This window comes from Neovison vison, chromosome 7, assembly GCF_020171115.1.
Source record: "Neovison vison isolate M4711 chromosome 7, ASM_NN_V1, whole genome shotgun sequence".
Lineage (NCBI taxonomy): Eukaryota > Metazoa > Chordata > Mammalia > Carnivora > Mustelidae > Neogale > Neogale vison.
Window position 1 is genome coordinate 158,603,321 of NC_058097.1, and position 16,935 is coordinate 158,620,255.

The 16,935-nt window shown below is 36.2% G+C and overlaps 1 protein-coding gene across 2 annotated transcripts in view; it reads right to left on the minus strand.

Annotated features, from left to right (window-relative positions):
- The window catches only part of RNF141 (ring finger protein 141), a 37,735-nt gene that overhangs the window by 3,846 nt on the left and 16,954 nt on the right, over nt 1-16,935 (minus strand). For both annotated transcript variants that reach the window (XM_044258826.1, XM_044258827.1), the window contains exons 4-5: nt 10,776-10,957; nt 5,553-5,660 (exon numbers count right to left, since the gene is read on the minus strand). In XM_044258826.1, coding sequence (XP_044114761.1) covers nt 5,553-5,660; nt 10,776-10,957 — 290 coding nt within the window. The remainder of the gene's footprint in view (nt 1-5,552; nt 5,661-10,775; nt 10,958-16,935) is intronic.

A 16,935-nucleotide genomic window follows, 5' to 3' on the forward strand; every position in this document is an offset into this window, starting at 1 on the left:
GCTTTTGTACAAAAATTTAGAAATCTGTTCCAAAAACCAAATGTGAAAGCTAGAGCTGGCATATATTATTCAGATTCATTTCTGGTTCCTCAGAGATATTTTATTAAGATAAATTATATGTTCTTCTCTGTGCATAAAAGTCACAATTTTGATGGTTAACTTCTGTTAACTTCTGCTTCTGGCCAAAAGGAACCAAATTTATCTTCCCACTTAATTAAAACACTGGAAATAAACATGAAACAAGACTTTCAACACTGGACATCATCGACAACACAGGACAGACATCCCTGAGGATGAGAAGCAAGAAGGTGAGCCCCAATCACTAGCTTATTGCCTTGAGAGTTTTTAGGCTGTGGAGCAAGCAGAAGAAGCCCAGATGAAGCCTCGCAGACTCTCTGAGTTGAAGAGACACAGCTAAGACTCTCAGGAGGCCAAGGCAGCTAGAGTTCACAGGACAGAGTACTGAAGTACTTAAGTGCAGAAAGCTGAACAAAGGGAGAATTCTGGAATCTACTGAAGTTCCCCCTAGAGTATATTTGCATGTAAGGAAACTACTTGAGGAATCATCCAAAAGGACTTGAAGAAAGAGTACCCAAAACTCACATAGGGTTTGGGTTATTGCCTTCTCTCACCAGACAGACTGGAAAGCCTCCTAACTCCTGGAGCATTGAGCACAGTGACTCTGAAGGGTCTTGCCTCGTTAGTGGGACATAATTAGCTCTCAACTAAACACTATTCTGGTCCTGCCTAATAAATCACAAAAGCAAGATCCAAAAGGATCAAACTGTTTCCAAGTTACTATATTCCAGAACAAAGCTCAAGGATATTTATAGGAATACAAAAATACCTAGTACCCAAAAAGGTAAAAATCACAATGTCTGGCACTCTGTCAAGAACTACCAGGCATTGGGTGGGGGCAATGGGGAAGAACTACCGGGCATAAAAAGAAACAGAAAAATACAACCCCAAATAAAGAGGAAAAAAATCAATCAAAACCAATCCAGAGCAGACACAGATGTTAGAACAAGCAGGCGAGAAAATTAATGGTTATCATAACTGTATTCTCTGTATTAAAAACACTGGAGGAAAGACCCAACATATGAAGTAGAGACATGGAAGATATTTTAAAAGCTCAAATCAAACTTCTTGACATGAAAACTATGTCTGAAGTAAAAAATATACTGAATGGAACTAATGACAAGTTAGACACTGCAGAAAAAAAGACTGGTGAGTTGGAAAAGACAGACCAATTGTAACTATTCAAAATGAAATACAGAGAAAATGACTTCAAAAAGGAAAATAGCAAGAGTGAGCTGTGGGACAACTAGAAATGGTCTAATATATGTGTGTAACTGGAGTCCAAGAAGAAGGGAGAGGACAGAAAAAAATATTTAAGAAAATAATTGCTGTAAATTTTTCAAAATTGGTATTACAGTAAACCCACCAATCCAAGGAGCTCAATGAGCCCTATGCACAAGGAACACGAAGAAAACTACTGAAAGGCATATCATAATTAAACTGCTCAAATCAATGATAAAGAAAAACCCTTTAAAAGCAGCCACAGGAAAAAGGGCAATATTAACAGGGGTGCCAGGATGGCTCAGTCAGTTAAGCCTCCAACTCTTAGTTTCAGCTCAGGTCATGATCTAAGGGTCCTGGGATTGAGCCCTACGTTGGGCTCTGTGCTCAGCAGGGAGCCTGCTTGTCTCTCTTCCTTCCCCTCTGCCCCCCCATGATTTCTCTCTCCCAAATAAATAAAATCTTAAAAAAAAAAAAAAAAGACAACATTACCTACAGAGGAAAAAAGATTAGTGTGATAGCATATTTCTCATGGGAAACAAGGCAAGAAAAATGAGGGTGGAGCAACATCATTAAAGTACTGAAAGAAAAACATTATCAGTCTAGAATTCTACATCCAGAAAAAAATATCTTTGAAAAAGGATGTTCAGACATTCAAGAAAGTCCTATGAAATCTACAGAAAAGCTATCAGAACTAGTAAATGGATTTAGTAAAAGTACGTAGAATACAAGATTGATACACAAAAGTCTAATGTATTTCTATACACTAGCAGCAAATGATCAGGAATTGAAATAAAAAATATACTTAAAATAGTATAAAATTCAAAATAATTAAGGATAAATCTGTCAAAGATATGCAATACTGAAAACTACAAAAACTGATGAAGAGAAATGCAAGAAGACCTAAATAAATGGAGATGTATACTGTTTGCGGACTGAAAGACCCAATATTGTTAAGAAGTCAATACTTTCCAAACTGATCTATTTACTTAATGCAAAACCTTTACAGGTTTTTTTGGTGGATACTGAGATTGATTCTAAAACTCATTCTGAATGCAAAAGAATCAGAATAAAATGACAAAGAAGAACAAACTAAAGAAGAACTCACAGTCCCTGATTTTAAGACTTAGATCCAGAAAGCTACATTAATCAAGGTAGTGTGGTATTGATATGAAATAAACAGATCAATGGAACAGAACAGAGTCCAGAAATAGACCCATGTGTATTTCAACAACTGACTTCCAATAAAGGTGAAGGGGCAATTTAGGGAAGAAAAGAAAGTCTTTCCAACAAAACGTGCTAGAGCAACTGGATAGCCATAGGCAAAAAAAAAAAAAAAAAAGAAATTTAATTGGTACCTAAAGCTATATACAAAAAAGTAACTCAAAATGGATCATAGACCTAAATGTAAAACCTAAAACTATCAAACTTCCCAAGAACAGAAGAAAATCCATTGACCCGGGTTAGACAGATTTCTTAGATAAATCACTGTGCATAAATCACAAACTGATAAACTGGACATCATCAAAATTAAAAACTTTTACTCTTTCAGAGTAAAAGTTTTTTTTTCTTACTCTTTCAAAGTTTTTTTTTTTTTTAGATGATGAAATTATTTCTATTATGACAACTCATGTGGGCATGATACAGTATACACTGACCACTAACCTGTGAAAGAAATACACAAGATGAGTCACAAAGTATGTATGGGTGATATTGATACAGACAAATACAAAATGTTCTTGGAAAAGGGCAAAAAGTGGATTTATATTTGAGTAAACACACATTGTCTTCAAATCTAGACTTAAAAATTGTTATCCTATATCAAGACACACAGTTAATAAGGAAACCAGAAATAACTAATGTTCTGGAGAATCCCAGACAAAAGGAAGTGCATGATTATGGAATTGCAAAGCCAGAGTAAGACCAAATTGAACCCAAATTTCTACATTTAAAAACATGAATTATTTAGTAAGAAAACTACCATATAAACATAATTTTAAATTATGACTATGTATGTAAGAAAAACAAGCATTTGAATTACTGACAGGCCATCACTGACAAATTTTAAGTTCATTAAAATTCACCAAAAAAGGGCGCCTGGGTGGCTCAGTGGGTTAAGCCGCTGCCTTCGGCTCAGGTCATGATCTCAGGGTCCTGGGATCGAGGCCCACATCGGGCTCTCTGCTCAGCAGGGAGCCTGCTTCCTCCTCTCTCTCTCTGCCTGCCTCTCTGCCTGCTTGTGATCTCTCTCTGTCAAATAAATAAATAAAATCTTTAAAAGAAAATTAAAAAAAAAAAAATTCACCAAAAAAAAGTCTAATGATAATTTTACAAATAAGCACTTAAAAGACTTGCAAAAAATGTATCATGTTATTAATATATTCCTTCTTTTATCTGAATGTAAGATATAACTCATTCTTTTTTTTTCTAAGAACCAAGCAAATTAAATCCTTTCATTTCTATTTTTTAAAATACTTTACTTTATTCTTAAGAGAATGAAAAGACAAACCACAAAGTGGGAGAATATATTTGCCAGTCAAATATCCGATAAAGGACATGTATTCACAATACAGAAAGACCTCTAAAACTTAATATGAAAACAATCCAATAAAGAAATGGGCAAAAGATGTGAATGGACACTTCACCAAAGAAGACATACAGATTTAGCATATACGATGATGCTCAACATCATCCGTCAGTAGGGAAAAACAGACTATAACTATCATGAGACAACACTACACATGTATTAGAATGGCTAAAATTAAAAGGACTGACCATACTTACCAGAGAGGTGTGGGTGGGGAATGGGTGAAATGGTGAAGGGGATTAAGAGCACACTTATGTTGATGAGTACCGAGTAGTATATGAAACTGTTGATTTGCTATATTGCACATCTGAAACTAACACTGATGTTAACTATACTGGAATTAAAATTAAATAAAAAGAAAGAAAAAAAAAAGATTGACCCTATTAAGTATAGGCAAAGTTGTAGAACAATTAGAACTCTCAGACATTGCTGGTGGGAGTGCAAAAATGGTACAACCACTTTGGAAAACAGTTGGCAGTTTCTTAAAAAGTTAAACATATACACACCACATGATCTAGACTAAGTATTTAACAACAACAACAACAACAAAAAAACAAAAACAAAAACCCCAAAATAAATGTCCGTAAAAAGACTTGCCTACAAATGTATATAGCAGTTTCATTTGTAATAGCCAAAAATCGGAAACAACCCAATGTCCTTAACAGGTGACTAGATAAATAAACTGTGGTATATCATACAATGAATACTACTCGGCAACAAAAAAAGGGAGCTTCTGTGGGGAACCTGGGTGGCTTAGTCATTGAGCATCCAACTTTTGATTTTGGCTCAGGTTGTGATCTCAGGATCATGAGATCGGGATTCTCTCATTTTCCCTCTCCCTCTGCCCCTCCTGCCACTCATGCTCTTTATCTCTCTCCAAAAATAAATAAATAAAATCCTAAAAGAAGGGGAAACGACTGGTAACATGCTACAAAGTGGATAAATCTCAAAATAATTACACTGAATGAAAAAAAAGAGCACATGCTTTATGATTTAATTTATAAAAATTCTAGAAAATCCAAATTATTTTTGTAGTGACTGAAAGCAGATTAATCCTTATCTGGGGACTGGAAGGAAGGGCTGGGAAGGAGACTTTACAGTGAGGCACAGCGTCACTTTTGGGGTGATGAATTTGTTCATTTATAATTGTGATTTTTTTTTAGGGGTGTGTACATGTGTCAAAACGTATCAAATTGTACTTTAAACGTATGTAGTTTATGGTATGTCAATTATAAAGTCATCTAAATGCTTCATTCTTATTTATAAAATAATGAACTTGACTAGCTGATTTCTAAAGTTCCCTCCCGGTCCAATAATCAGTATTCAATGATTCATATTATTCCTTTTAATTAAAGATAGAGGAAAAATACTGAAATGAAGAGAAAAACGAAGAAAGAGGGAAACTCGTGATTCTAGACTCAAGTCAGGCACAAATCTTAGACCAATAGTAAACTGCCAAAGCTAAGACACATTGCCACATTTTATAAACTTTAAATATAAAAGTATTTTTAAACAGAGAAGGAAGCATGTCATACAATTCAAAGTACTAAAGAACAAAATCTCTTATACTTAAATACAATATTTTTGTGTTTTTTGGAGCTTATTCATATACACTTTCTCGTTTGACCTTTGCCTATCCCATGACAGCAGCAGATATATCACTTACCATTTATCAATGCATTTCTGACAAAAGCTGTGAGCACAGGGCAGGATGAGGTCAGCTCGACCATCCATGCAGATACAACACTCCTCCTCATCAGTCAGCTGCTTCACCCTGCAATGTGAAAGCATAAATCTTCTCTGTTGTCATTATGCTTTAACTTTGTCTTCATTGCCTTAGAAAGCATTATCAAAAACCAACGTAACCCTCAATATAAAACAAAACATGACTCATGCAAAATCAGACTAAATTTTAGGGTTAACAAATATGTTTAGGGAAGAAGTACTAAGAGGGACAAATTTCATAAAGAAAGGCTGGGTCATAGATAAATACTGTGAAGATCAAAAAGAATATACAAAGGAAAACTGGAAATACTCAAGTCTTTCTGAATATATAGTCCATCTTAATCATATCACATTTATATAAATGAACTCAACTGACAGAAGACTTATTTGCCATGCAGAATACAAAGCTCTCTAAAATATGGACCTTGCCCTTGGACATTACCATGCTGATGCTGATAAAGGGCATATACATTAAAGAATAACTTAGTCTGAATAATTGGGGCTATAGGAAATACAAAAGATAGGAGGTTTGCTTCCTATCTTTCTCTGTCCTTACGGAGCTCTTTCATCTTGGGAAGAGATATTGAACCTTCTACTCCAGCCCCAGTGTACGGCACCCCCAAGTCAGCAAAGTGCCTTTGCATGTGGTATTTCCTTTTCCTCGAATATCCCTGTAAGTCTGGTAAACTCTAACCCTAGGAACTCAGCTCAGAATATCTTCTCTCCGCTCTCAAAACCAATATTTGCCTAAATTAAAGGACTTTAAAATGTTGCATTAAAAAATATATTGCATTTTAATTGGTTGCTAATTGATTGGTCTAGCTACAAACTCAAAGTTCTTTGAATACAGACAGTTTGTCTTAGGTTCTCAATAAATGTTTCTTAAAGTGATTTTAATCTGCTTTTATCCTTCATGCTGTTCTACAGTTTTCAGGTTTTCTTTATCAAGCATGTATCACTTTCATTATTATGCAAAAATGAAATGTTTCAAAGTATAGTCACTAGACTATAAACTTCTTAAAGGCAGAAGGTATCTCTGACATGTTTTTATTCCCTGCTGTGCTTGTACTACTATATACAAGACATTGAAATACCACTGTAGTTGGTGGGAATGCATGCTGGTAAAGCCACTCTGGAAAACAATATGGAGGTTCCTCAAGATGTTAAGAATGGAGCTACTCTATGACCCAGCAATTGTACTACTAGGTATTTACCCCAAAGATACAGAGGTGGTTTAAAGAAGGGGCACAGGCACCCCAATGTTCATACAGCAATGTCCACAATAGACAAACTGTGGAAGGAGCCAAGATGCCCTTCAACAGATGAATGGATAAAGAAGAGGTAGTCCATATACACAATGGAATATTATTCAGCCATCAGAAAGGATGAATATCCACCATTTGCATCGACATCGATGGACCTGGATGGGATTATGTCAAAGTGAAGTGAAGTGAAGTAAGTCAAGCAGAGAAAGACAATTATCGTGTGGTTTCACTCATATGTGGAATATAACCAATAGCACAGAGGACCACAGGGTAAGGGAGGGAAATCCAAAGCGGGGGTGGGGGGTGGTGGTATCAGAAAGGGAGATGAACTATGAGAGACTATTGATCCTGAGAAACAATCTGAGAGTTTCAGAGGACAGGAGGGTTGGGGGAGGGGATAACAGGGTGATGGGTATTGAGGAGGGCACGTGCTATGATGAGCACTGGGTATTATACTTAACTGATAAATCACTAACACTACATCAAAAGCTAATGACGTACTATACAGTGGCAAACTGAATACACACACACACACACGAAATACCACTTTAAAATTTGTCAATTTGAACATAAGAAAGAATATAAGCAAATGTCAAATATGCAAGTAGTAAGTCCTAACTAAGAAGGAACAAATGAGTATTAATAAGTATTTCAAATCTGTTGGAAAGATGAGGTTGAAAAGTGACATACCTTTGTCAGAGGACATTGTGGGTGAATAAATAAAGTTGTTGAGGTAGGAAAAAAAATACCTCTGGAGTATATATATAACAATCTGATCCCTGAATGTCAAAATATGTTTAAACTTATTCTGATTGGCAAACTAGAATCAGAGTTTGATCAAAAGAAAAGTGAACCCCCACTGAAATAGTATTTAGGAAGACTAATTGGGAATGTAGTATGGGACATTCTAGAGGGAGGAAAATCATTCAGATCCTTACTTCAGCAATTCACTTGGGAGATCGGGACCAGTAAAGGGACATTACAAAAGACAAATCGTCAGGATGTGGGTAATAGGTTAAACTTCCAGGCAAAAGAAGGAAGCCCCTGAATCAAAGTGGGGAAACTGAATGAAATGTAGATGGACATGCACCTCATCTTCTAGATATATTCAGTTCAATGTTTCCGCATCTCTTAGGTGCTACATTCTGGACCAGGCCCAGATAAACTGGGGTCTCTGCTTTTGAGCCGCTTACAATTTGTCTAAGGATGTGTCAGTAGCAGAGACTTAACTGAATCCAAAAAGAGGGACAGAGTTCTGAAGGTTAGAAGGCTGTGAAGAAGAGCACTGCTCTGGACAGAAGTAAAAGAAAGCACAGGAAACACAGAAGCAGCCAGCGGAACCTGTACAATGTTCACTTGATTTCTTGCTACCTTCCTAGCAGTACACTAACTAGAAGAAGGAAGGAGAAAGGGTCTTGCTCTAGTTGTCCTAGTTGCACTGCTTGTAGAATGGAATATTGAGTTCTATGCCCTCTACCCTGAAAGATATATTGACAGATAAAGGATTTTCCAGGAAAGCTTCTGGGATAGGAAAGAAACCCAGAGAACAAAGGCCAAAAGAAGTGGGGGTGCTCATCCTACAGAACAGAGGACCAGTGAGAATTTGATTAATGTTTTCAAATATTTGAAGGGCTGAAGAGAGAACAGATTTGTTTGGTGGGATCCAGAGGGCACTGCTACTGAAATAAGAATATAGTAGTAAATTTAAAATAATGAAAAAAATAATAACAGTGAACTCTTACATATTATTACATGCCAGGCCCTGTTGTAAGCATTTTACATATCTTGACTCACTTAGTTCTCTCAAGAATCCTATGAAGCAGGTATTATTGTTATCGTCCTCTCTTAAAAAAATGAGGGAAAAGAGAAAAAATCGTTTAATAACTTGTCCAAAGTCACACAGGAGTAGAGCCAGGATTTGAACACAGGCAATTTCGTTCTAGAGTCTGTGCTATGCTGCCTCGAGAGAGTCAGATTTTAGCTGTCCTGAGGAATATAATGTGAAAGGGAACATTTCACAGTGATTAGTGCCAACTGTGTAAGAAAAGGCTTGTGTCTGTGTGGCACTGAATCCCATATACCTTCAGATGTTCAAGTACAGCTGGACAAAATGTGACAAGACTACTACTCAAAGTCTTACTGCTGGATCAGCAGCAGTGACTCCATGTGGGAGCTTGATGGACTCTCCAGCTCCTCCTCGAAACCACTGACTACAAAGTTTAAGAAGCTCTGTGGTACAGTCTTTACTCATTAGAGAGTAATAATGCAGAGGTTAAGGGCATGGTTGTATTGCCAGCCTCATCTGAATGTGAATCTCAGCTAGGTTAATTTCTAGCCATGTCATTTATTTGTCTAAACCTCAGATTCTCTGAAATGGGCCAGTAATTGTATCCCCATGGGGTTGTTTTCAGGATTTAATGAGTTTATATGTAAAGCACTCATCAAAACGCTCAATACACTGTAAATACTCAATAAATGTACCATTAACAAACACATGTATGAGATAGAAGACTAAACCAAATAAATATCCTTTAAAACACCTTCAACTTGAAAAGTCTGTTTTTCTATGAACTAGAGTATCAGGGTAGAACTCAAAACCAAAAAACATACAAAGGCAAGAAGCAGCCCCAATCTACCAATGAGGCACTGAATTTCCAGGGATAACACCCTTACCTCTTTCATTGAGATGACTACAACAAGAAAAAAGTATTACTTTCATTTGCTACCACACAATTTAAATATCCTGGTAAGTCCTATTCTCAGCTTTCAAGATACTTAAAACAAAACAAAACAATAACAACAACAACAACAACAACAAAAACTGCCATTCTGAACAGGGAGAGGAAGAAAAGCAGAAAATCAGACACCTGGCTGTGAAAGATTAACTTTACAAAATACAGAAAAGAAAACCCTAAACACTGCCTATCATGTTCTAAAACTCACTTGGCATTTCAGTACCACTTGTACAGCCCAAACCCAGAAAACCAAACAATCCTATAATGATAAACAGAAAATGACAAATGGAGATACAGATTTACCACAATATAGTTTTGGAAACCAGTTGGCTAAGAATGGACCAGAAAATGCAACTGTAAATCAAGCAATAAAAGAGAAATTCTTGCTAAGCATCTTCTTAATTTTAAGGTAAAAAATACTGTCAATACAGATTTTTGCTGTCCATTCAGTATGACAATAAGACAGGCTGTCAACATGTCTGGACCCACGTAAGACTTTTTCCAATGAGGCATTTACAATTTAAATTATGGTCATGGTTGTCAAATGGCAACAGGTGGAAGCTTTCACATGCCAAGAGCATTACAGAGAAGGAAAAGAAAGTTTAGATAGAACAATAATACATTAGGCCTGAGTAAACAAGTGCCATCAAAGAAAACTCTAGTTGATTTCATTTCCTTCTGGTAATTCAGTATATGCAGTTCGTACACCAACTTTTTCATTCCTGAATGGTCTGCCAATATTTACAATTTTTAATGCTCCAATTAGTCAGATATTTTAAAGGAAAACTGGAATGATTTTGCCAGATTCTTAGACCTAATTCCCTGAAGGGCTTTGACTGTCTAATAACATAAATACCTATTATAAGAGAGATATTAATATCCTCTGTTATTAAATGCAAGCATGTAGAGTGGAGAGTGCATTCATGGAAACTGGGTTGAAAGAAACATTAGCTGGTGTGAGTAACTTTAATTTTTCTTTAATTTAGCACTCTAAAAACATCCTGAAGCACAGAGTAATCCAAAAGCTTATCTGGGATACAGTACAACTGAGATAAAAAGGAATGTGATTCAGAAATCACAAGGGGACCAGCAAACGTATTACTGCGATTTCAGTAGCTTGTGTATTAGAAAACAAGAGAAATATGGTTCTTATGCATTCTATACCTTCCCATCCAAAGACTAGCCTGACAAGATGTTACAGATGATGAGTTTTCATCTTGGTCTTCAGAAGTGGAGCTTTGCGCCAATACTCCTGATGCTTGACTTGTGATGTCTTTATAAAGCTGAATAAACTGGTACAAATTCATGATCCGTGATGCTTCTACAATGCCAGTGCTTTTGTTGATCTAAAAATAAAATTTAAAAAAAAAGGGAAAGAAGAAAAAAAGTTCATAATTTCTCTGGCCATTTTAAAAAAGTTTTTCTTTAAATTCCAGTTAGTGAGCATACAGTGAAATATTAGTGTCGGTGTAGAATTTACTACATGCAACACCTGGCGCTTATCGCAAGTGTCCTCCTTAATCTCCACCACCTAATTCACCCATCCCTCTTCTCTGGTCAATTTTTCCCAAAAAGGGGGAACAAATATTTAGTCAAACACCGTAGGAAATAAAAGTTTTCAAAGTTTGCAAATTACCTAACAAGAGAAAGAGTCTGAGCAAATGAAGTGGAGTTCAAAGTACTGGCACACATTTATCTCATTTGATACTCAAAATAACCCTGTAGGGTTGATTAGGCATCACCCTGTTTAGAGTTGATGAGGTCAAATAACTCTCCCAGACCTAAAAAATGAATTTTAGAGATCAGTATTGACAATTCTTTTTATTTCTTAAAGAATTTAACTAAAAGATTTATTTGAATCCAACACTCACATGCCATTCTACTATACTTGAAACAACTACTAGTTTTCTTGAATATCATAAGTTCTAGTTTTTGCCAGAATTTCCAAACTAAAGCAAGAAAATTACATTAAAGTAAATGTTAACAAAAAGTGGTTGAATTCTTTCTAGGAGGATATTTTGCATTTTGGCAAGCACCCCTCTTTGTTTTGGCAAAAAATTCATTTAATACGAAGTGGAACCAGTGGCCTACAGATTGTACCTCTCCTCACTTGAGCTTACATTCTTTTTTTTTTTTTAAAGATTGTTTTTATTTGACAGAGAGATAGAGTCAGAGAGCACAAACTGGGGGGAATGGCAGAGGGAGAGGGAGAGGCAGGCTCCCCGCTGAGCAAGGAACCCAATGCAGGACTCAATCCCAGGCCCCTGGGATCATGACCTGAACCGAAAGCAGACACTTAACCAACTGAGCCACCGAGACAAATCCCTGGAGCTTACATTCTTAATGTGAGGAGATATTTGGGGCAAGTGTGAGGTACAAGGTAAGGAGAGAAACTATTGCTTTCATAAGACTTCGGGAGTCATAGAGTGGGTCATATATTTTCTTTTGAAGTGATCAAAGTAAATAGAGTGGAAAGGGTACTGTTCTTGGAAGAACCTGAAGTAATCAGTGACAGGTTAGCGATGTTAAAGACTTTTTTTTTAAAAATTCATCTATATTATTACATGTAGTATGCTTTATTCTCCTTGCTTTACAATATTCCATTGTGTAAATATGCTTCACTTTACTCATCATAATATTCAATTTCATATATATGTATAGTTATATACATATAGGAATATTAGGGGTGAAATTATTTCATCATACAGTGTGCATATGTTCAGCTTTATTAGATACTCTCAAGTATTTTTGAAAGTGGTAACAAAATATACCCCCAGCAATAGTGTCTAAAAGTTTGTATTGCCTCATGTTCTCACCAACACTTTGTTATTAATCTATTATTGTTATTATTCATTTTAGCCATTCATCATGTTATTTTATTTTCTTAGTTAACTCACTACTTATGATCCTCTACTATGTTATTTTAGTAACTGCTATATGTTTATTGCTTTATGCTTTATAGCTATGCATCTTTATCTCATCAGTTTACATCGATGTGATGGTATGACACTTCAGCTATGATAACCTTAAACAGTACACTTTCATTCTCCCCCCCTTTACTTTTATGCATTTGTTGGCATGCATTTTCCCTTTGTGCAAGTTATAAACTCCGAACTACATTCATATTATTTTTGTTTAAAAATCAATTATCTTTCAAAGAAACTTTATTAAATAAAAAATCTTAAAAAACCCCCCCAAAAAAATCAAAGAAACTTTAATAACAGAAAATATTCTTAAATTTTTGACATAGCTAACATTTCTAGTACTCATTGTCCATTGTGTAGATATGTATTTCCATCTAGCATGATTTTTCTTCTGCCTTAAGGACCTCCTTTTAGATTTCTTGCATGTGGGTCAGCTGGTTATGGGTTCTTTCACCTATTATATGCCAAATTTAGTCAAATTTGGAAAATTTTTGGTTATTTCTTCTTCAAATATTTTCTGTATTTTTTTTAAGTGTTTCTTTCTTTTCTTTTCTTTCTTTCTTTCTTTTTTTTTTAAATTTCTTTGCAGCGTTAACAGTATTCATTGTTCCAGGTGGTGGGTATTAAGAGGGCACATATTGCATGGAATACTGGGTGTGGTGCAAAGACTTTGTTTTTTAAGCACAGGGGATGGTAAGGAAGACTATAGGAACAGAAGCAATGAAATCTACTAAGTACATATCAAAGTTAACAGGACAAACAATATCAGAAAAAATTTACAAAGAAATGAATGCAAGAAGAGGGAGAGAAGGCCTTAAAATTGTGCAGAGTAGGTTTTGAAATGTGTTCATGGAACTGGGCATATGGGAAGGTGAAGTAGATAGGTTACATTTAAAAAAATTATATCAACAATTCAATTTGGAATGAAAATAATAATAGTTGTAACTAACATGTATCACCTGTTTATTATTTGAGAAGGCAGTGAGAAAAAAACTAAGAATCAATTATGAGTCAGATTCCGTACTGTGAAGATAGTGGAACAATCTCTAAAACTGATAACATTTTGGGAAGGTAAAATCTATCTGGAGATGCAAATATGTATGATTCTTTGTAATAAAAGATTATATGTGAGAGAGAGGACAAGAATAGAGAATCAAAGGTGACAGGAAATCACAGAGGCCATTACAACTGACTTTCAGAGCTGAGGAAAATAGACGAGACCTCCTTTGGAACTGCAGAGTTTGGAAGAAATAAGGGAATAACTCCTATAAACTTGGTATTTAATAGCAAGACTGATCAAACTAAGCTACTATAATCATAGGATTCATGCAACGAATATTTACTAAGTACCCATTATATGGATATTATGCACATAACTATGTACTGTGTGCACTGTTCTAGGCACTGGTGACTTACTGTGTATAAACAAAATCCCTGCCCTAACGGAGGTTACACTATAGGCAGGAGAGACAAAGTACAGATCAGATGAAATGGAAATAAGTGTTATGGAGGAAATTAAATGGAGAAGATACACTGAAGGGTTGTAGGGGAGGCCTCACAGAGAAGGTGATATTTAAGAACTGGAAAAGGAGCAGGAATGAGTCATTTGAGTATCGGGGGAGAGATCATTCCAGGTTGGAAGAATATTTCGAAGTGTGAAGGCTGTGACACAGAAGTGCACTAGGTGAGGAACACGAGGAGTCCAGCCAGGAGGGCAGGGGGGCTGGACTAGAATGAGAGAGGGAATGAGAGTGGTAGAAGATAAGGGTGGGGGGATGAGGTGAGACAGAACATATAGGACTTCACTAATCATAGTAATAACTTTGGTTTTTATTATAAGTGCATGGAAAGTCACTGGAAAGTTCTGAGCCAAGGACTAATGTGATTTGATTTCATTTCAGATTATACGTGGAACAGACTGGTTGTTGTGCTGAGACTAGACAGAATTATGGGGGCAAGGGCAGAAGCAGGGAGACCAGTTAGGGGGTTATTAGCATAAGCCTTGTGAGAGATGATGGTCGCTAAGAACAGGGTATAGTAGTGGAGATAGTGACAACTGGCCAGATTCTGAATATATTTTGAAGAGAAACCCATCAGGACTCATTTATTGATTGACTGTGGGATAGGAGAAAAAAAGAGAAGACAAGGATGGCTGGCACCACGGTTTTGGTCTAAGTAACAAGATGGATGAAAATAGTATAATTTATGATTTCTTAATAGCCATCTTAGTCTATAATTTTAATTAACCCATTAATTTTTCTAATATTATTCCCACAAAATACTTCATTCAAACATCATTTAGATTATTTTTTATAATGAATTAAATATTGTTTGAGGGTGATAATGATAGCCAGTGACAGTAAAGAAAAGGTCTTTTTGTAAATACAGAAGGTTATAGTACAATTGTTTAGTTGCTTAAGATTAAGAAATTAGAAATTTCCTCTCAATCAGGTTTTCCTATAGGATTTCAATTTTTTTCCTAATGTTAACATTGACTTCTCATAGATTCTTTCATTAAGAACCTAGGGAATGCAAATAAAATACTTCTTTGGAGTAGATCTAAAAATCAAGAAAAATTACACAAATGAGAACTCTGCCTGCCTTCTGAGGGAGAGAGAACCTCAAGTAGACTCTGTCAGCGTGGAGCCTGACGCCGGGCATGATCCCATGACCCTGAGATCATAACCTGAGCTTAAATCAAAAGTCAGATGCTTAACTGACAGAGCACCCAGGCACCCCTGTATAGGTCTTTAATATTTGTGCTTTTCTATTTAGAATATTAGGGAAGATGTTTAAGTGCATACAGATGTAACGGTTAGAGATACTGGGGTGACCGGAATTTGACTAACAGTAAATTAACATCTTAAATATTAATTCTATGTTTGCCAAAGCGGAGTAACAGAATACCAAGGGTTCGGAAGCCTGATATTCATATTCCCACAGTTCTCTACAGTTTATACTTGCGTCTTCAACATGAACTGAGTACTTTATGAGGTAAAGATGGAGAGAGAATGTAATTTAGGTATTGTACTGTATCAATCAATAAGGAAAACTTTAGCCTATCCCAGTCATTTAAAATGAGATTACTTCTACAGATTTTTGTTCACTCAACATATACTGAGTTCCTACCAGATGCAAAGCAGTACAGGCCATAAGAGATAAAAGGATAAATCTAGACAGAGCTCCTGCCCTCGGGAACTTACTGTTTACTAGGGGAGCTTAGAACCTAAATAATTTTATTCTTAATGTAGAATTTAGTTTATGAAGTATAAATAAAATGCTATTGGAGTTTGGAAGAGGCAAGAGAATTTCTATTAAGGAAGACTTTATGGATGAGATGGTATTTGAGTCGGACCTTTAGAGACATTAAGTCTAACCATGCAGGAATAAAAAGATGTGGGAGAAACTATCACCTGATTACCCACAAGCCATTCCCACTTTTCACTGCCAGCAGAGCCCTGATTTTGTTTTTGTGTCTCTCACTCCCTGAAATGACTCAAGTCAGTCCTTGTTAGTCTAACCTAAACCAATCATGGTAATCGTAGCTCTTTGGTCAATGTGTAAGAAGGGGACACGAGCTGATAGTGATCCAATAAACTGAGAAGAGGGATCTGCTAGGTCTTTGAATTAACCAATCTGGGAGCCACTTTGTATAAGGATTTCTTAAAAAGTGAGAAAATACATAGTGTTCTTCTTTAAACTAGTGTAACAGGAGTTTTCTGACTTGTAACTGATAGCAATTTAAATGAGAGAGGAATGGACTTTCTAGCCGAAGGAACCAATGGGCAGAGGCTCATTTCCCACCGGGTGGGAAAGTAACAGCTATACAACCTTCAATTAGTTAACCCTGGTGAGACTGGAGTACAAAAGGTGATAGTGGTACCTGAAACAGAAATAGGTTGGTAGATTGTTCAGGACTTTGTGCGTCAGGTCAACAAGCTGGGACTATTTTGTTGCCAATGAAGAACTGTTGCTGAGTTTTAGCCAGGAAAGTGGTCTGATGAGAGCTGTGCTTTAGAAAGGTTATCTTAGAATTAAGAGAAGAGTCTGGAAGTCTGGTGATTAATCACAGAATCTAAGGTAATCTGGATGAGAAGAAAAGCCTTAACTATAGTTACAGCCCCCTACAGGGCATGGAATCTGTCTTATGGATAATCTGAAAGTGAAACCTAGTAGAGAGAAAATTGACAGATCAGAGACCTAATTACTGTGGATAAGGCAAGAAAAGGAGCCAGAGTGTTTGTTTTTCAGAAACAACCTTTACGGCTAGAGTTCTTATAAATTCACCCTTGTGTCCTTTGAAGTTTACTTTCATATAATCCTGAACATTATGTGCCATGTAAATTTGCAGCTGTGGGATGATGGGAGTATGAAAGATACTGAGCCTGTCTGAATATATT